The sequence below is a fragment of the Erythrolamprus reginae genome, chromosome 5, assembly GCF_031021105.1.
Source record: "Erythrolamprus reginae isolate rEryReg1 chromosome 5, rEryReg1.hap1, whole genome shotgun sequence".
NCBI lineage: Eukaryota > Metazoa > Chordata > Lepidosauria > Squamata > Dipsadidae > Erythrolamprus > Erythrolamprus reginae.
Window position 1 is genome coordinate 98855722 of NC_091954.1, and position 22423 is coordinate 98878144.

At 40.1% G+C, this 22423-nt stretch overlaps 1 protein-coding gene across 1 annotated transcript in view; it reads left to right on the forward strand.

Moving 5' to 3' along the window:
• The window catches only part of SERPINI1 (serpin family I member 1), a 186313-nt gene that overhangs the window by 98674 nt on the left and 65216 nt on the right, over window positions 1–22423 (forward strand). The window contains exon 2 of the mRNA XM_070754139.1: window positions 15795–16062. Coding sequence (XP_070610240.1) covers window positions 15813–16062 — 250 coding nt within the window. The 5' untranslated portion in view covers window positions 15795–15812. The remainder of the gene's footprint in view (window positions 1–15794; window positions 16063–22423) is intronic.

Genomic DNA, 22423 nt, shown 5'->3' on the forward strand with positions numbered 1-22423 from the left:
TTTTGATCTTTCCCCCAACTAACTTCAGATTGTGTCCCCTTGTTCTTGTGTTCATTTTCCTATTAAAAACACTTCCCTCCTGGACCTTATTTAACCCTTTAACATATTTAAATGTTTCGATCATGTTCCCCTCTTTCCCTTCTGTTCTCCAGACTATACAGATTGAGTTCATTAAGTCTTTCCTTATTCCTATGATCTGGATGATAGGTAATTGAGCATTGAGCATCTTTCATTGCGGGTTTGGACAGTTTTGTTTTCATCCTGCTTTAGCAAATAGCAAGCAAAAGACCTTATTTGGCAGTGTGGTTACTTAGTCATCCTCAGCTTGCTGTGTTCTAGGAAATCGTGCACCCTCTATAAAAGATGGGATATATTGCTGGGGATACTAGGTTAGGAATTCTGAAGTTTTACAGAGAAAGCAACTGGATCAGTTCCACAGGTTGTGACCAAGTCAAAAAAGCACTCCCAGTATGAATATATAGAGAAGACTTATTTATTGCCACTATAGTAGGATTGAAAGAAAAGTAATACTTCTAATGATATAAGTCACCAAACCAGAGGTGTATTCCTCCGGGCTGGATCACCCAAACTGGTAGCAACCCACTGGTGACATCACTGTTCATACCGGTCCGTGTGTGCCACCATCTTCTTTTGTGTTTGTTTGTGTGTGTGTGAATTTTTCCCTGTTTGGATGGTTTCTCCTCTTCCGCTAGTTGAAAAAGGGCCATCCCGCCTGCCCCCAGGTTAATACTGACCTATATTTCTTCCGTCAAAGCACAGCTAATAAGCTGTGTTTTGGGATGATTCCTGCTACTGAGCATACACCAAAACTAAATTGCAAAAGGGGATGCACGCAAAATGTCACGATGTGTACTGATGGGGAAAGTCAGTAGAACCCGCCCCTGTACCAAACCATGGCAATGTAATGCAATTTGATACACCATTTTCCTGCAAAAGGTACTCCGACGTGGTTTTTTTTGATATCTGTTAAAAACATAGAAACATAGAAGATTGACGGCAGAAAAAGACCTCATGGTCCATCTAGTCTGCCCTTATACTATTTCCTGTATTTTATCTTAGGATGGATATATGTTTATCCCAGGCATGTTTAAATTCAGTTAATGTGGATTTACCAACCACGTCTGCTGGAAGTTTGTTCCTAGCATCTACTACTCTTCCAGTAAAATGATATTTTCTTACCTTGCTTCTGATCTTTCCCCCAACTAACCTCAAATTGTGCCCCCTTGTTTTTGTGTTCATTTTCCTATTAAAAACACTTCATCCTGAACCTTATTTAAGCCTTTAATATATCTTAATGTTTCGATCATGTCTCCCCTTACCCTTCTGTCCTCCAGACTATACAGATTGAGTTCCTTAAGTCTTTCCTGATACGTTTTATGCTTAAGACCTTCCACCATTTTTATAGCCCGTCTTTGGACCCGTTCAATTTTATCGATATCTTTTTATAGATGAGGTCTCCAGAATGTTCTTTCACATCAGTTGATAGAAAGTGGTTATGAGAAACAGTTCTCTTGCAATAATTCATGAAATGAAAGCTATGATATGTATCAGGGCACTTTAAGCAACATGCCATGATTGAAGTTTTGACTGTTGAAGGAATTCTTCCAATTGAAGTTCACCACTGAATGTAGGGTATTTGTGGTGTTGATTGGCTTGGGATGAGTCCTGGGCATTGCTGGGCCAAAAAAAAAAAAATTAAAAATAATAAGGATAGTGAATGGGGCAGAGCTGTTGTGTGTGATCAAGAACAAAGTGGATGGCTTGTGACAGCAACTGATTAATTTCACATGAGAAAAGTTGATGAAGTGATTAAGGACAATCAGTAGATCACTCAAAGGGAAATTGCTGTCAAGCTTGGCCTTTCACAGGAATGTGTGGGTCACATAATTGATGTTCTTCAATACTAAAAGGTTTGTTCAAGATGAGTTCCTTTCATGCAGAAGAGATGGAAGCTTCAAAAGTTGGTATTTGCCAGAATGAAGGCCGAATGTCATCTTGGCTTTTTTTTTCTTAAGGTTTTCTGAATTTTAATTCATCTCGCCACATGTTAGGGCACAAGTCATTATCTGGGGAAACTATACTTTCATTGCACTCCTCAGAAACTTAAGACTTAATGTTAATTAAGAAACTTAATGTCCTGCCTGTCAACGACTACTTCAGCTTCAACCACAACAACACAAGAGCACACAACAGATTCAAGCTCAATATTAACCGCTCCAGACTTGACTGTAAAAAATAGGACTTTAGTAATAGAATTGTTGAAGCGTGGAACTCATTACCGGACTATCATCCCCTAACCCCCAACATTTTACCTTTAGACTGTCCAAGGTTGACCTCTCCAGATTCCTAAAGGTCAGTAAGGGGCGTGCATAAGTGCACTAGAGTGCCTTTCGACCTCTGTCCTATTGTCTCTCCTATATCCCATATATCTTCTCTTCTATCCCTTTATTTTTCTTCTATTCTCTCATTGATTATTTTATCCTATACTCTCTCTTTTATTCTTTCCCTAATTCTATTTCCTCGAAGGTGTCCTCTATTTCCTTCATTGCGTATTATTGTATATTGGACAAAATAAATAAATAAAAAATAAATAAATAAATTGTTATGCTAAGAAAATGAGGAATTTCTTCACATCTTTGTGACAACAAAATGTGGACTCATTATTATGACCCAGAAATGAAATGAAATGGCATTCCATGGAATGTCTCTATACTTGGATGAATAACGAAACATCTCAATTTTAATAAAACTTGGTCCAGTTGCCATGACTTAACCTGAAAGGGTGGGGGATCCAAACCCCGTCTTAGTGCAAAATTTCATGGTTGCATTCTTTGGGATGCAACTGGTATTATTCACATGGATTTCCTTGAAACTCTCAGCATTATCAGTTCAGAATGCTAGACCTGGACTTTGTCTCAGACTGGTCAAACACCTGGCAACTTCAAATATCAACCAACAAATGCTCTACCCTCCACATTGGCAAAAAGAATCCTAACCGCACATACGAACTGAATAAACAATCTCTCACTGCTAACCCGCATTCTGTAAAAGACCTTGGAATACTAATATCGAATGACCTAAGTGCTAAAGCCCAGTGCAACAATATCGCCATAAAAGCCTCTAGAGTTGTTAACCTGATCTTACACAGCTTCTGCTCAGGCAATCTCACTCTACTCACAAGAGCCTACAAAACTTTTGCCAGACCCATCCTAGACTACTGTTCATCTGTCTGGAACCCATATCACATCTCAGACATCAACACCCTTGAAAATGTCTAAAGATATTTCACCAGAAGAGCCCTTCACTCCTCCACTCGAAACAGAATATCCTACGAAAGTAGACTAACAATCCTGGGCTTTGAAAGCCTAGAACTACGGCACCTAAAACACGATTTGAGTATTGCCCACAAGATCATATGCTGCAACGTCCTACCAGTCAATGACTACTTCAGCTTCAACCGCAATAACACAAGAGCACACAACAGATTCAAACTTAATACGAACCACGCCAAACTTGACTGTAAAAAATATGATTTCAACAATCGAGTTATCGAAGTGTGGAACTCATTACCGGACTCAATTGTGTCAACCCCTAACCCCCAACATTTCTCCCTTAGACTCTCCACGATTGACCTCTCCAGGTTCCTAAGAGGCCAGTAAGGGGCGTACATAAGTGCACTGGTGTGCCTTTCGTCCCCTGTCCAATTGTCTTTCCTTTCTTTCACCTATCATATATATTCTCTTCCTTTCATATATCCTCTCCTCTAAGTTCACTTTCACCCTCTTTTATATTATCACATGTCTATTTTTCTTCCTATGTATTTGTGTATTGGACAAATGAATAAAGAAAAATAAATAAAGAAAGAAATGCTAGAGTGCATATCTCAAAGCTCTGAAATAAAGATTAGTCAGAATTTTGGAGCAAAAGGGCAGGGGGGGGGGTGGATGCTGTAATATGACAAGGCTTAGTTGTCATCTGACAAACCACTCAAGAAGTAATTGAACAGTTGGCTTTCACTGCCTTATCCAATTGTGCCATACAATCCAGATCTGGTTTTGTGTCATTTTCATGTTTTCCCAAAATTGAAGGGAAACAGTAGGCATCTGTTTGACTTAAATAAAGAAACAGCAAGGTGCATCAGATCTGGTTGAACAGACAGTGTGGTGGGTTCTTTTGTTTGGGTTTTTGATGTTGTTGTCTTTGTGACAGCTTTAAGAAACTTGTCCATCACAACAGAATTACGCACTGAATAGAGGTAATTATGTGAAGAATTAAATATAGGTAGCAAAAGAGCTCCTTTCAAAGACTGTTTCCCTGTTAAATTCCTCCATGTAAACTAAAATTAAGGATCCGGCTTTACTTTTCATTCAGCTTTCATGCCATATGGCTTTGAATTAATATACAGTGATACCTTGTCTTACAAACTTAATTGGTTCCGGGACAAGGTTCTTAAGGTGAAAAGTTTGTAAGACGAAACAATGTTTCCCATAGAAATCAATGGAAAAGCAATTAATGCATGCAAACCCAAAATGCACCCCTTTTGCCAGCCGAAGTGCCCATTTTTTCACTGCTGGGATTGCCCTGAGGCTCCCCTCCTCGGGAAACCTCCGGACCTCTGTGTTTTTACAATGCTGTGATTTCACTGAGGCTCCCCTCGCTGGGAAACCCCACTTCTGGACTTCTGTTGCCAGCGAAGCACCCGTTTTTGCGCTGCTGGGACTCCCCTGCTGAGATTCCCTTGCAGCATCTCAAAAACCTGGAAGTCCAGAGGTGGGGTTTCCCATGGAGAGGAGCCTCAGGGGAATCCCAGCAGTGTAAAAACGGGTGCTTCACTGGCAACGGAAGCCCAGAGGCGGAGCATCCCAGTGGCAGCGGTGGGTTTGTAAGGTGAACATAGTTTGTAAGAAGAGGCAAAAAAATCTTAAACCCCGGGTTTGTATCTCGAAAAGTTTGTATGACGAAGCGTTTGTAAGATGAGGTATCACTGTATTGATTTATTAAATAACAAGTATGTAGTCTCTGATAATGTTTGGTATAGTAATTGAAGATGAAACCTTGGTAATTCAATATAATTTTGAAAAAAACAGCTTTGATTGTCCTGCAAAGATTAGATTTTTAATTTATGCCATGTCACTGTGAGTATAACATTATATGTATAATGTCACTTGATTTAATGACTTGATTTAATGACTTCCACATGCCAACTCTATAATGTAAACCTCTTGAGTAAAAAGGAAACACATTTTCTGTACAATATTGAAAGGAAAGTTTAAGAGCTCATGCATTTTTCTGACACGGTTGTAATGTAAGTTTAATCAGCTAGTAGATATCATTGAGATTAATAAAATAGTTTTACATCCTGTATTCCCAGATGACTATCTTCCAAATGAACCCTAATTCTTATAAATCAGGGATGACAAGAAGTATGGCCTGTTGGGTTACAAAATGTTTTTCCACCTATCACAAATATATTTCTGTATGCAAACTCCTTTCCTGACTGTCTATTTTCATGGGACTTGATCTCAGATGTTCTAGTTTCGAAACCATCTCACTGAACAACGGCATACGTCTTTGATGGCATTCTGTGCCAGGTGCCATAAATAATGTAGCTATCAGTACCTTAAAAGGTAAAGATTTGACTCTAGAGCACAGTGCTCATATTTGTTTCTTGACTGAGGGAGCCAACATTGTCTGAAGACAAGTTCCTTGGTCATATGGTCAGCATGACTATATGCCAAAGGCTCACCAAATACTGTTACCTTCCCACTGAAGTGGTACCTATTGATCTACTTGCATTTTCATGCTTTCAAACTGCTTCCCTGATATGCAGAGTGTCAGGCCCAAAGTAATATGTGAAGTCAAAGGTTTGGGCCTGACGCAGAGCTTGGGTTTCAAAACCTGGCGGCCAATTCTCCAACTTACATGGTCAGTGTCTTTCACTGCTGGCCATTATACCCGGAAGAAGAATTCTAGCAACCAATAAAGTTTTAAATAGAATAGAATAGAATAGAATTCTTTATTGGCCAAGTGTGATTGGACACGCAAGAATTTGTTTTTACCTTAAAGTCTAAAAAACTGAACATTTTAATGTATCTAGATGTCCACAGACCATTTTTTCCCACAAAGAAGATCTGGTTGAAAATGAGAATATTTGGGAAGCATCTAAAATGCATTAATTGTGGTATCTTTCAAATATGGAGGTAGAATATTTTAAAGGTAGGTTTCTCCTGGGAAAAAAAAAGCAATGTCTGGTGCTGGTATATGGTCTACAATGTAGATCTTCCACACAAAGATGGAAGAACAATGTTCCTTTTGATGGCTGGGAAATGCTACTCCTGGCTCACGTGGTATAGTTTTTGGTATTTTTGTATCATATAATTTTTTTTAAATTCTCTCCGAGGCTTTAAAATAGCAGTGTTCTTAGCCACTAAAAACTTTGTATATTTGTTTGGAGTTTGCTTTCATTTTCTCTGCTGGGAATGTCTATTGTACAAAATTTTGCATGGCATTGGCTGGGTAACATTAAACCCTCCTAATAGTCCTCGACTTACAACAGTTCATTTAGTTTCAAAGTTACAACGGTACTTAAAAAGTGACTGTTGATCTTTTTTCACAGTTACAACCTATGCAGCATCCCCCTGATAGTGTCCTCAGATGCTCGGCCACTGGTTCATATTTATGACCGTTGTAGCATCCCAGGGTCATGTGGTGATCTTTTGTGGCCTTCTGACAAGCAAGGTCAGGCACTTTAGATGCTCGATTCACTTAACAATCAGGTTATTAACTGATTGGTTGGCTGGTTGGTAGGTTGGTTGGTTGGTTGGTTTATTTATTCTTTGTTTGTTTGTTTGTTTATATAATTTCTATGCCACCCAATCTGGTAGGAGACAGGACGGCTTACAACAATACAAATATAATACAGAATAAAAAGAAGTGAAATATCAATAATAAATTATAAAAACCCCAATTATAAAACCCATATACTAAAATTATAAACCCCATTATAAAACCCATAAATCCAATCTATCAGACAACATACATACCAATCAAACATGACTTGGACATGCCAGATGTTATAATTCATGGCCCCCAAGCCTGCTGGCAAAGCCAGGTCTTAACGGCCTTTCAAAATGCCAGAAAAGTGGGAGCAGTACAGACATCGGGGGGCAATTGGTTCCATAGAGCCAGGGCAGCTACAGAGAAGGCCCTCCCCTGCGATCCCGCCAACCTGAATTGCTTAGTCGATGGGACCCGGAGATGGCCGACTCTATGCGATCTTATTGGTCTCTGGGAGATATGTGGCAGGTAACGGTCCCATAAATAGTTAGGCCCTAGGCCATGTAGGGCTTCAACTTATGAACTACAATGATTCATTTAACAATTTTGGCAAGAAATATCAAAACGGGACAAAACTCACTTAACAAATGTCTCACTTAACAACAGAAATTATAGTCGTAGCTCAAGGACGACCTTACATACAGCCACGGCTTATTGCCTGCTAAATTAGAAACCATGTGTGATGGAACCCATACCACATCTCAGACATCAACACCCTTGAAAATGTCCAAACATATTTCACCAGAAGAGCCCTTCACTCCTCCACTCGAAACAGAATATCCTACGAAAATAGACTAACAATCCTGGGCCTAGAAAGCCTAGAACTACGGCACCTAAAACACGATTTGAGTATTGCCCACAAGATCATATGCTGCAACGTCCTACCGGTCAATGACTACTTCAGCTTCAACCGCAATAACACAAGAGCACACAACAGATTCAAAGTTAATACAAACCGCTCCAAACTTGACTGTAAAAAATATGATTTCAACAATCGAGTTATCGAAGCGTGGAACTCATTACCGGACTCAATTGTGTCAACCCCTAACCCCCAACACTTCTCCCTTAGACTCTTCACGATTGACCTCTCCAGGTTCCTAAGAGGCCAATAAGGGGTGTACATAAGTGCACTGGTGTACCTTTCGTCCCCTGTCCAATTGTCTTTCCTTTCTTTCACCTATCTTATATATTCTCTTCCTTTCATATATCCTCTCCTCTAAGTTAACTTTCACCCTCATATATATTACCACATGTCTATTTTTCTTCCTATGTATTTGTGCATTGGACAAATGAATAAATAAAAATAAATAAATAAATAAATAAACTTGTGGGTGTGGGGACAAGGGATGAACCTTAACCTCGGTGGAAAACCGTAGGAAAAGTTGGTACCAGGATGATTACAGTTCGTAACCAACATGACTCTTAATAAATTGGAACTCGGAATAAGGCTAAGGTTTAGACTCTGATTTATTTCTTTGGTGTTATTTGGAAGGCTGACATCATGATTTCCAGATTAGAATAACAGATTCAGGCATTTGACACTAACAACAAAATCCATTTCGTTGTTTATTGCAGCCAAAGCGCTTTTTTATTATATTATGTTATTTTCCATTGTAAACCATCAGCAGAATAGTATTGCTGAATGTCATCTACGTATTACATATGAATAATGAATGTTTTGTTAAGCCTAATTCACAAAGATTGGTACCGCAGAGGTAAAACTGTTCTCTCGACTGTGCAGCTCTTAACAGGAGAAATTCTTTTCAAATTGGAAAAGTAAAGCTCTCCACAAAGATAAATCAGCTGTTAGGAGAGACGAGTCTTAGTATAGTTTCCATAATATGGTAGCTTCAACCATCCATTTATCCTGTCTGCAGCTTGAACTCATATGATTCAGGAATAGAATTTTGTTCTGTTCTGTTTAAAAGAAAAAAGAAAACCCTTTTGGAGAAAAGTGGTCTTTAGTGTTATTGCTAAAATACACAGAACAGCCTATTTAGTTGATGCTTCTTCACCTATAAAATGGGTTTAATAACATTTAATTATACACTGCTCTGAGCTGCCACAATATTTAATTAGGTGATGTTTGTGGAACAGCCTGCTAATAAGTTACACCATATAAATGTTAAGTATCATGATTGCAAAAGGTCACTAGAGAGAAGAATACACATGTCCTGGTAAATAGGCATAAATGAACCATACCCAAAATTGAAGATACAGCCATCTCTGCACTTTCAGAACTACGACTTGGCCCAGATGTTTGAGGTATTGAGGTATCCATGAATTCTCTCTGTCTGCATTCTGCTCTAGAGGAAAGAATGTGACTTTTAAGACCCTTTTCTGATGGGTAAGTATATCTTTACAAAAAAAGAAAAAAACATTCAGTAGTGTCACAGAATCTCTCCCCCTCTTGCTCTCGAGCGGCCGCCTAGCAGCTGATCTGCTCGGCAGCGCAGCAGCAGCGAGGAGCCAAAGATCCGGGTTTCCCCTTTCCGTGGGCAGCGATCTTCGGCTCCTCGCTGCTAGGCGGCTGAAGGAACCTTCCCTGGGTCTTCCCCGCCGCCCACGGAAAGGGGAAACCCGATCTTCGGCTCCTCGCTGCAGCCGCGCGCCCCTCGCCTTCGCCTCGCCCGGCAGGCAAAGGAGGGCGCAGCTCCGGCCGCTCGCCTCGGAGCCGGTCGGCCTCGCTGGCCGCTTGCAGCCGAGCCTCGGCAGGGGAAGAGGCGGTGGCGCCACGGCGAGGCAAAGGCGAGGGGCGCGCGGGGAGCTGCCGGAAAGGAGGCGGGCGACGGAGGGCGCAGCTCCGGCCGCTCGCCTCGGAGCCGGTCGGCCTCGCTGGCCGCTTGCAGCCGAGCCTCGGCAGGGGAAGAGGCGGTGGCGCCGCGGCGAGCGAAGGCGAGGGGCGCGCCACGAGCTGCCGGAAAGGAGGCGGGCGAAGGAGGGCGCAGCTCCGGCCGCTCGCCTTGGAGCAGGTCGGCCGTGCGCCCCTTGCCTTCGCCTCGCCGCTGCACCCTCCTTCACCCGCCCTTTTTGATTGCCCATCCGCCCCACGGCCTCTCCCCCCCTTCAAAATAAAAAAAACCCCCGCTGAGCCAGAGGGAACTCCTGACGTTCGGGCAGCAAAAAGAAGCGCAGGGCAGCCCCCGCTGAAAGCGCGCAGAGCCAGTGACACACAGGAGCGGGAGAACCACGCGCGCGCACACACACCGGAGAGCCACGCGAGAGAGCCCCATTTCCTCAGAGCGGCGTTGCCTTCAGCGCCGCATCACCGGGCAAGGTTCTTCCCAAAGCCACCGAAAGGGGAAAAACAGCCCCAAAAAACCCCGGGCCGCCTTGGCATCGCTACCCAGCCGGCCGCGCACGGACCCTCCCTTCAGTCCTCGCCCGAGAGAGCCACGAACGGCACTCCTGGCGAAGGGTGGCGGTTTTTCCAGTCCGCGGCAATTCCCCTCAGCACGCTGCTGGATCCAGCGGGGGAGGGGGGGAAGCGAAGGCGCAGCGATGGGCAAGGGCTGCCAGTGAGCCTTCTCCATCCCTTTCCTGCTGCACCGGACCGGCTCCGACTTTTCTCGGCTGCTGCCCACGCCCGGCTCTCTTGGCAGGCAGAAGCAACAAGTCCGGCGCGGAGGCCTCTTTCTCGCTGGGCGTCTTTGGCTGGGGCTGCTTTCTTTTTTCCCGGGGGGGAGGAGGGAGAGAGAGCTTCTCCCCACCACCTCTCACCACCGCTTCACGGGGGTCGCGTGAACGTGCTAGGGGATGCTCCCGGCAATTTTTCTCGGCAGGGGAGGCCAACTCCGCGGCGACATGTCTCTCTCTTTGTGTGGGTGGGTGTTTGGAGCTCAGAACTCCGGTTTATAGTTGGGGAGGAAAGCTGTTTAAGCATTGAAGCTATCACCTTCCGCCGACAGCCTGCGTGTATAATTTTAAACACCTATAGCTTTTATGGAGGGATGCAATATGTAGCACGTTCACGCGACCCCCCGTGAGGTCTGGGAACGGAACCCTCGCGATAATAGAGGGATCACTGTATTGACAAAATATATAGATGTGTAGAGATGGATGAAATCACAAATTCAATTAAGGGAACTAAAATCAAAGAATCAAAACGATCATGGTACAAATGGCATGAATGGATTCAAAAGAAAAACTAAAAATATTACAATACAAAGTAACAGTATATATAGAAAAAATAGCAAATACCTTATGAATGTCAATAGAAACGAAGAGCAAACATTTTCCCTCTTTCCTTTTATTTTAAAGATGTATTATACCAATGATATATATAATTGAGTGTATACTATTAAATAAATGATATAGAGAAATGGAAGATATATAAAAAAGGTAATAGAGATGGAATAAGATCTGTAAAACTTAAACAAAACATGTGAGAAATATTTTTGAAAACAATAAAGAATTTTTTTAAAAAAAAGAATAATGAGAAAAAACTCGTAGTAATAGTAGTGCAGACTTAGTAAATAGTTTGACAGTGTTGATAGAATTATTTGTTTAGCAGAGTGATGGCGCTCGGGGGAAAATGTTCTTGTGTCTAGTTGTCCTGGTGTGCAGTGCTCTGTAGCGATGTTTTGAAGGTAGGAGTTCAAACAGTTTATGTCCAGGATGCATGGAGTCAGTAAATATTTCCACAGTCCTTTTTTGACTCGTGCAAATTATCATGGGATGTCTTATTTGGGGGGAAACATGTTATGTTTTGAGACAGCTCCATCTTTTCATCTTTTCTGCTTCCTATTAGGATACTTATGAACACAAAGGTAGGCTAAAACTGGGGGGATGCGAGATTCGAGCTGCTACTGCTCGAATACCACATTAACTTAAAAATGTATATATTTTTTAGATTTCTATTCTGCTTTTTGTTCAAGAGTTTAATGGACAGAGTCCTAACATATGACTATGCTAACCAAGAAAGTTGGTATAAAAGGCATTTCTTTGAAATTCGATGGGCAAGCAGGCAGAAAAAATGGAACTTTTTTTCCTTATTTTCTTATTATACAGTATGTCAACAGCAGTAAGACTTCTTTATATGCACGTGTGGACTCACAAATGGAAGAACGGATGCTGAAATTAATGGAGTTTGTCAGAGATGGCGAAGTTGAATGCTTTGATTAAAGAATAGATTTTCTCTAACTTTGTTTCTATTTGGAAATCACGTGGATTTTATTTATTTTTTGCTTGAAACTGAAATAAATGAAACTTTAACCTTGGGATTCAATGATTAAATTTATTTATGATTATAGCAGTACGGTGTTTTACTACTTATTCCAATTCATGGGATCATTGCATTTTATGTTGGCAACTGTTCTCAAGAAAGTCAAAAGTTATTCTTTTCTGCATAAATTTTTTTTTACTTCTTGTTTTCATCCCCAGTTTTTCTATTTTCATGGTCCCTCTCCCACTTCCCTTTATTTTTTTTCTTTGCTATTTTATATTTTATGGGGGTTTGGGTGGAGAAATGTAATAAAGTTGCATATAAAAATAATGGAAGAGATACCTATTTCTATAAAATGAAAAGTTGTGGAATAGAATGATTTTAAAATGTCAGTAATAAATAGCACATATGACATAAGGACTATTCGCAGAGGGTCTCTAGCATTCCTTGAACCATTTTACGAGACTATTTCATTTCTTTTCGAAAAAATAATGCAGAAAAGAGTTGCCTTGCATTATGAAGACCTAAGGGTTTTTTTTAAGAACTACAAACTTAGTGGCTTGGAATGAACTCTGCTGATTCTCAAATGTTGCCCTGTGTGATGAAGGACAGAAGTTGGAATTACTACAAAATGTCATTCTGATCACCAAAGATGGACTTGATAGGGAAGAATGTCATTTCTAGCTGGAAGGCATTGCACAGAATTCTTTCCTGTCCAGTGAAGAAATTCTTTTTCCCCCCAATGATGTATGGAATATGATTCCCTTGGTGAACTTGTGAGAATAAGAGTATGAACTTTTCTCTCTTTCTGCTTACTCTGAAATAGTCTCTGTTCCGCATAGGCTGCTTTGGTATAGCATATAATTCAACCATGAAACATTACTTCGCTTGAGGTATCCCATATTTTACTGCATATGCGTAGAACTGAGCATGGTGGACATGAGAAGCCCCGAGTCACCAATGAATCTTGTTCTTCTCAGGGGTCCTAAAACATAGAAACATAGAAACATAGAAGACTGACGGCAGAAAAAGACCTCATGGTCCATCTAGTCTGCCCTTATACTATTTCCGGTATTTTATCTTACAATGGATATACAGTATGTTTATCCCAGACATGTTTAAATTCAGTTACTGTGGATTTACCAACCACGTCTGCTGGAAGTTTGTTCCAAGGATCTACTACTCTTTCAGTGAAATAATATTTTCTCATGTTGCTTTCGATCTTTCCCCCAACTAACTTCAGATTGTGTCCCCTTGTTCTTGTGTTCACTTTCCTATTAAAAACACTTCCCTCCTGAACCTTATTTAACCCTTTAACATATTTAAATGTTTCGATCATGTCCCCCCTTTTCCTTCTGTCCTTCAGACTATACAGATTGAGTTCATTAAGTCTTTCCTGATACGTTTTATGCTTAAGACCTTCCACCATTCTTGTAGCCCGTCTTTGGACCCGTTCAATTTTGTCAATATCTTTTTGTAGGTGAGGTCTCCAGAACTGAACACAGTACTCCAAATGTGGTCTCACCAGTGCTCTATATAAGGGGATCACAATCTCCCTCTTCCTGCTTGTTATACCTCTAGCTATGCAGCCAAGCATCCTACTTGCTTTTCCTACTGCCCGACCACACTGCTCACCCATTTTGAGACTGTCAGAAATCACTACCCCTAAATCCTTCTCTTCGGAAGTTTTTCCTAACATCATGGTAGACCTTATTAGAGTAACCTATATTATTATTCTTCTCCATCCTTTTCCCAGTATACCATAACATCCATTCAGTGTTCCATCTGCCATTGTAATGATGAGAAAATGTTGCGTTGTTGCGAAGAATTCAAAGATCATTGCAAGGTGAAGAAAGCCAATGGCCTTACTTTATTGGTGGAGAAAGCCAAGAAGCCAAAAAAGCCAAAAGAAGCAACTTATCCTAACTATCTACATGGGGCTACCTTTGAAAAGTGTCCGGAAGCTTCAGATCCGGGTGGAACACAGTGGGGGAGCAAAAATGGAGCTCCACCCCAGAGCACCCAATTTGCACTGAAAGAAGTTGCAAGAAAATGCAGGGCATCCTGCATAAGCCATGCCCACAGTGTGGTAGTAAAAATTTTGGTAGCCCTTCACTGCGCTATACTACATATCTTTGGTGTGCTGATGGGCCAAGCTTTTGATTTGTAGCATTTCCCTCTATCCTGGCACTAAAATATATGCAGCTCTCATTGCCTCTTACTCTTATTACGTTGTGTCTTATTTTATTCCATGTTCTTTGGTTCTAACTCCCCCCAAAAGAAAGAAAAAGGTCATCGCGTCTCCCCAAAAGACAAGTAGAAAGCTAAAAATAAAGACAAGGGGAACAAGGGGATCAAAATTGCAGGGCTTTCAAGATCTGGCCCCATGCCTGTGGAGCAGTCTTCCCTTAGAGCTTCGGGTAGAAAAGAATCTTCTCCGTTTCCGCAAGGCATTAAAGACATTCCTCTTTGATTCGGCAAATTGAAACATCCTTGTTCTGGGGATCAGCAAGAGGGGAAGACATTGGAGAGGTTGGGAGTGTTCTTAACAAATTTTGTGGTTTTATTAATTGAGTTTGTTTTATTTATTTATTTATTTATTTATTTATTTATTTAAGTGTGTATAGTGCCTACTGTGTCTTTGGTTGTTGTATATGGCTTGCTGTTATACCCTTTGTTAATTGGGCACTATAAATAAAGGTATTGTTGTTGTTGTTGTTATTATTATTATTATTATTACAGTGATCCCTCGATTTTCGCGAGGGTTGCGTTCCCAGACCGCCCGCGAAAGTCGAATTTCCGTGAAGTAGAGATGTGGAAGTAAAAACACCATTTTTGGCTATGGACAGCCACAAACTACCCCCCCGTGCACCCTTTTCCAAGGCCGCGCAAGGACCCGGGCTTGAAGTTGGGGGGCAGGAGCGACGAAAGTGCAGAGGCCAGCGAAGATTGTTTTGAATGTCGGCCGCCCCCTCCCCCCCCCAGCGCCTCCGTCCCCCTCGCCGCTACCCCCCTGTCCACCTGATCCGCCCCTCTCACCAGCTTTCTTGGGGCGTGGGTCCTCCTGCAGCAGCACTGGTGGCTACGGCTTCTCGTCCTCCTCATTCAGCCGCTAGCCGCTCTGAGCGCTTTGAGAATGCCCGCCCCGCCTCTCTCGCAGTCCCTTAGCTGAGAGCACTTTCGTCCCATCCGCAATGATGGGTGAAATTTTTGCGATGACAATGCTGATTGGCTGAGATTTCGGCCAATCAGCAATGGCAGACTAAAGTTTGGTGATGACGTATGATGTCATTGGGTGGGAAAAACCGTGGTATAAAAAAAACCCCATGGAGTATTTTTAAATTAATATTTTTTGAAAAACCGTGGTATAGCCGTTTCGCGAAGTTTGAACCCGCGAAAATCGAGGGATCACTGTATTATTATTATTACAGGAAAAGTCTTAAGTCTTGCTCTGTAGCTAGAGATGATGTTAATCTTTTCTTCAAAGTTCTATCCTTGGTGATGGAAAAGCATTGTTCCCTATGGAGCAATACCCGTTCTTTTAATGACAAAAATGGTCAGAAGGAACCAAACCTCTAGTTAGAACCGAGTTTCTTTTTTCTGAGTTCCATTTTCTGAGTGACTTTTTATTTCTTCAGTGGGGAGCTTTTTTAAAAAACCAGAAAAACATCCTTCCTTTACACTAGGCACATATTGATTTAATGATCCTACTTAATCCATCATGTGTGCGCACTGTAAGATTCACTTTCTATCCTTCTTCTTTGCCTTGCAGATCTGAAACTCTTCGACCATGTTTGTTCTTGGACTCCTGTTGCTACTTGTTTTGCACAGCGAAGCCTTCAGCACCAGTTTTCCTGATGAAACCATTGCAGAATTTTCTGTGAATGTTTACAATCAGCTGCGAGCTAGAGGAGAAGATGAAAATATTATTTTCTCCCCGCTGGGAATAGCAATAACGATGGGGATGGTGGAGCTCGGCGCTCACGGTTCCACCCTGAAAGAAATTCAGCACTCCATGGGCTACGAAGGTTTGAAAAATGGTAACATGCTTCAATAATATTTTTCAAGTCAATTAAAAAAATAAGTCTAGGTACTTAATGTTTATGATGCATCTAATCGGAAAACAGTATTTAGCTCAGGATTGAACTACGGAAATCTTGATGTTCTTTGATTTTGCTGAGGTTTCATTACCCAACTAGTAATATCAGTTCCCTGATGATGATATTATCTACTACTCTCTTTTCTTTTCTTTTTTTAAAATAAAGTTTATTAATTAACAAAGGGTAAGTGGGGGGAGGAGGAGGGGGATACATAAATTCAAAAGGGGTAAGGGTATTTATTACATGGTATTGCATTTCAAAATACAGTAATACCTCGTCTTACGAACCTAATTGGTTCCCGGGGGAGGTTCGTAAGACGAAAAGTTCGTAAGATGAAACATTGTTTCCCATAGGAAACAATGTAAAATCAATTAATCCGTGCAACGAAACCCCCCCCCCCCGGCAAAAAAACGACGCCCGGCTGTCATCTTTTGAAACAGCCGGGAGGCTTCTCAGCGTCCTCCTGAACCCGAACGCCAAACCCGAACTTCCGGGTTCAGCGTTCGGGAGGCCGCCGAGAAGCCCCCCGGCTGTTTCAAAAGGTGACAGCCGGGCGGCGGGGCTTCTCAGCGGCCTCCCGAACCCGAACTTTTGCCGAACTTCTGGGTTCGGCGTTCGGGAGGCCGCCGAGAAGCCCCGCCGCCCGGCTGTCACCTTTTAAAGCAGCCGGGGGGCTTCTCAGCGTCCTCCTGAACCCGAACGCCAAACCCGAACTTCCGGGTTCGTATCTCGGGCTGTTCGTATCATGAGGTACCACTGTATATATCTTACATTGTAACAAAAATTCAGTGTTCACATTTGTATCTTATTACTATCAATAATTCATTTATCTGTCTTATCATGTTAATTAGAACCTATAAGAATAATAAATGATAGTAAGGATAGTAAAAGGCGTATTTGTAGAAAAGTAAGTAGAAAAGTAGGATTAAGATTGTATAAAGTATTTAGGAAAAGAGAAGTATAAGGAGTAAAAAAGTTAAATAAATAAGGGGGGGTGGAGGGGAAGATCTGCCTGAGTAGCAGAAATTATCAGGAGATATGACAAGGTATATTGATATATTATTGGGTGTATCAGTAATATATCAATAATGAAAAAAAAGAGGAAAAAGAAAAGAAAATATATTTATATCTAGGTAGTAAATATTGAAAGAGAAAAAAGGTATAGCTTGGTTAATATGAAATAAAATGAATAATTAAATTATGAAATTATAGTGGAAATCATTGTTTAATTAAGTTTAAAAAACAGGTAAAAAGAGTAATGTTGTCGGAATCAGTTTCTGATCAAATTTTTATTTATTTATTTATTTATTATCGGTATTGAAATTGTTTTATTAATCAATGGTATTTTGAATTCAAAACGTTGAAAGATAAGAGAAATTTAATAGTTTATAAAATAAAAGTTAGATATTTTTTTGCGTTGGTCTATTTGTACCAGTTGTCCCATATATTATAGTAATCAGAGTCTTTTTTATTATGAATCTCCATTGTAATTTTTGACATCTCCGCACATTCCATAAACTTAGAAATGATTGTTAATATTGGAGGGGGGTTTTCTTGTTTCCAGTACTGTGCGTACTGACCCTGTGGTTCCCTTAATTTGGGATTGAGTCAAGGCAACTGGATGGAGCTGAGGGTTTACTGATATCCTTTCTGATGCCATACAGAGTTCACAGCATGTGCTTTTTCCTTTGCACCCTAGGAGAGAAACATTATCACTACCTAGGATTGAACTCTCAATAGGAGGCGAACAACTTCACCACTAGGCCATCCCACACCACTCTTTTGATGATAATACTGTATATATACTGCTCAAAAAAATAAAGGGAACACTCAGATAACACATCCTAGATCTGAATGAATGAAATATTCTCACTGAATACTTTGTTGTGTACAAAGTTGAATGTGTACAACAGCATGTGAAACTGATTGTCAGTGTTGCTTCCTAAGTGGGCAGTTTGAGTTCACAGAAGTTTGATTTACTTGGAGTTATATTGTGTAGTTTAAGTGTTCCCTTTATTTTTTTTGAGCAGTGTATAATGATGGTATTACCTACTAGGGTAATGAAATGATGCTTCTGTATAATTAAATCTCATTGAACTTTATCTGTTTGCCTGTCAATCATATCTTTAACAGGCAACTGTTCTGTTTTCTTTATTTCTTTATTCATTATTATTAAGATTCTGAACAGGAGTGGTGATCGGTTGCTTTAGGTAAATATTCATATTGCTAGAAATGTGATCTTTTGCATAGAAAGACGAGACACTAATATTAAAAAGGAGAAATGGCATTTACCAGTAGCTTAACATATGTTCTGTGACAATCTTTTGTTTGACTATGTTGCATCTGTTGGTACAAGTTGTTAGCTTTGGCACAGAGCACATCTGACCCAGCAAATTGCAGACAACCTCAATTCATATTTATAAACAGGTCTTGTTCATATGCTTAGGAGATCAGACACAATTTCTCTTTTTTTCCTGTTGAAAATAGAGAAGATGTTTAGTTGTATGGTATCCTGAGGTTTTCTCCAAAGGAGAAAGCACAGGGAGAAAAATAGGGATACTAGATCTTAAAAAATTAAAAGAACTGACATAATTCTCTTGAGCATCTGATTGAAGGTTGGAATAGACAAGTAGAAAATTCCAGGGAATCAAGCAAAGGATTTTTGTTCTGAAAAGAAAATGCAAACAAATTTAATGAGAAAATTGTGCTAGAATTTTGATCATTTGTCCTACATTCAAATTCAGAAAATAGCCTTCAGTGGAGAGGGAAATAAGAATTAACAGTACCATATAAAATCATAATATTTATTTTAAACACATACACAACTTTTATGCAGAAAAAGTAGCTCAGGTATATCTGTGTCATACTCCAGGAATAGGGGAGGTCACCCATTGAGTAGTTCATATTATAAAAATCCAGTGTTTACATCTAGAGTAAACACCATTAGTATAACTTTTCAAGAAGACTTTAAAGGAGCTAAGTAGAAATTTGTAGAATAATATAGCAAACTTTATACAGCTGGAAGATCTGAATAAATATTTATAAGTGGTTGGAAAGTTCCCACTAAAAGCAGGAAACCTAAAGGCAGATAAGTATGTTTATAAAAACTCATTGTCAGATGAAGCATGTTGCTTCTATTAGCTAGTCTTTTTTTCCCTTGTAGAGAGATCATTTTTCTATACATGTCTATTAAAAAAGAAAAGACAAGAAGAAGGAATAGAGAGAAATAGAAATCACAATGATAAAATGTGATGGCTGACTTGCAATAATATAAAACTATCCTAAATTACAACTATTTCTTTCTAGTGAATTCACTTTGTATTATTTTTTGAAATTATTGCTTTATTTAAATAGATTAAAGGTTAGTGATGGGGAGAAATTAGCAGCCGTGAAAACTTTTAAAAAGCAATATAAATAAAAGTATCTAGAGGGTTTTTCCCCCCTAAGTCCCACCATCCAGTAAAAAAAAATAATTAAGGCTCTACAGTTAACTCTGAGCAGTTAAGAATTAAAAAATTAAAAAGAAAATATATGAAGAAAAATTATGGTTATAGGGTTTGTTTCTGAATTTGCATGTAGGACAAATGATGATCAAAATTCTAGCACAATTTTCTCAAATGTTCGCAAATTTGTTTAATGTGTGTGTGTTTTTAAAGGACGAGGTACAGGCCTATTAGCATCTCTAAAGTAATATGGTTATCAGCTGTTAACATCTCAATAGCAGTTGTATCCTGTTGTATTTCAGGCCTCCATAATTGACCAATGAGTAAAAGCTTATTCTTTCTAATTTAATGGAATGGAATGGAATGAATTAGAATAGAATAGAATAGAATTCTTTATTGGCCAATGATTGGCCACACAAGGAATTTGTGTTGGTGCATATGCTCTCAATTTACATAAAAGAAAATATAGATTTGTCAAGAATCATGCGGTACAACACTTAATGATTGTCATAGGGGTGAAATAAGCAATGAAGTAACATTCAATATTAATAAAAATCTTAGGATACAAGCAACAAGTTACAGTCATACAGTCCTAAATGGGAGGCTCTGCCGCCCCCCCCCCCCCCAAATCCCACTATTTGGGTACTTTTACCCTCTGCGTTTGCACAGAGTGTTCTGTGCATGCTCAGAGGTAAAAAAACCCAAATGGTGTGGGTGGGCAGAGCCTCGAGCAATAGGCATGAGCAAATTCTATCCTGCAAGAAAAAGTAAGTACCTCTGTCCTTTTATTTTTACTCAGGTGAATGTCTTTCCTTCTTTACTGCATCTTAAATTTGAATGACCAACTCTTAAGCGCTGAAGGAAATAATTGAAAGTCAAGAAGTATTTCTTTCATCTTTCCTGACAAGAAAATAATTTGATTTGGGCTGTGGGGAATTGTGTGATAACATTTTGCCCAATTATAGGAAGACAGAGTTCAATTTTAGGAAGTCAGAATCCAATTTTGATTCCCCCAAATTTTGGGCTGATTAAAGATACACTAGGAAGTAGGTCATAGGCAACCATAAAATTCCTTTTTGCATCTCTAAAATGTAGTTTCTGGGCTTTTTAAGATAGAAAATAGATGAAAACAGTTTCCTATAACATATCTGTTATGTGGCCCCAATAACCTCTTAGCTGTCAGCATCCCAAATATGTTATCTGTTATCCTTGTTCCATGGTGACCCGTACCATAGCACATTTCAAACTTAAATAGCCATTATTCAGGATCCAAATCTTGGATTTGAAGAAGGAAGGAGTTGAGAGTGGAGAACACTGATTGCATGAAAAATAAACCCTATTATTATTATTATTATTATTATTATTATTATTATTATTATTAATTAGATTTGTATGCCGCCCCTCTCCAAAGACTCGGGGCGGCTCATAACAGTAATAGAAACAATATAGTAGTGGGACAAATCTAATATTAAAAAACATATAAAACCCTATCATTATTTTAAAAAACAAACAGCACATTCATACCAAACATAAAACAAAGTATAAAAAAGCCTAGGGGAAAGGTGTCTCAACACCCCCATGCCTGGCGGTATAAGTGAATCTTGAGTAGTTTACGAAAGACAAGGAGGGTGGGGGCAGTTCTAATCTCCGGGGGGAGTTGGTTCCAGAGGGCCGGGGCTGCCACAGAGAAGGCTCTTCCCCTGGGGCCCGCCAAACGACATTGTTTAGTCGACAGGACCCGGAGAAGGCCAACTCTGTGGGACCTTATCGGTCGCTGGGATTCGTGCGGTAGCAGGCGGTTCCGGAGGTAATCTGGTCCAATGCCATGTAGGGCTTTAAAGGTCATGACCAACACTTTGAATTGTGACCAGAAACCGATCGGCAGCCAATGCAAGCCACGGAGTGTTGAAGAAACGTGGGTGAATCTTGGAAGCCCCACGATGGCTCTCGCGGCTGCGTTCTGCACGATCTGAAGTTTCCGAACATTTTTCAAAGGTAGCCCCATGTAGAGAGCCATGTATTGTCCTCTGAACGTAACCCATTCTAATAACATTCTGTTTGCCTGCTGAAAATTACATAGATCTCTGTAGTAATTTATATCACCTGGAATTTGTATTGGAGGAAAGAGTGAATGAGACAAATTAAAAGAACTCTGGCAACGGGAATGTGACATGGGCAGCAGTGTTCCCTCTAATTTTTTTGGGGGGGGGGGGCGGAAAAGTATAGTGTCTGAGCGGTAGTCCCTTCGGGACTGGGCGGCACAGAAATAATAAGTAAGTAAATAAGTAAGTAAGTAAGTAAGTAAGTAAGTAAGTAAGTAAGTAAGTAAGTAAATAAATAAATAAATAAATAAATAAATAAATAAATAAATAGACAGACATATAAATAAATAAATAAATAAATAAATAAATAAATAACCCACCCTGTTTTGCCTCAGAGAATTTCAAAATAAAATACTGTACTGTGTGTCTATAACAGTGAGCTCATAATAGGGCAACTCTATCAATATCAAAATGCCACTTAAATAGTTGAGCTAGTTTCAAACTAGATTTTGATTTTCTTTCTCTCTTCCTTACTCCCATTCTTTTTCTTTCTCTTTTTCTTCCTCTCTTTTTTCTATCTGTTTCTCTCTCTTCCTCTCTTCCTCTCTCTCTCCTTCCCTCTCACTCTTTCCCTCTCGGCTTCTGGGCAGGTTTGGAAAACTCTTGAGTTGATGATGATTTTTAAGTGAGCGATTGCTCACTGCTCAGCTTAGAGGGAACTATGATGGGCAGTTGATATCACCATCATGTCTTCCTGAATGCAAAGAAAATTCACAATCAGGATTTTGGCAAGAGAGTTGTAAACTGTAATGCTAT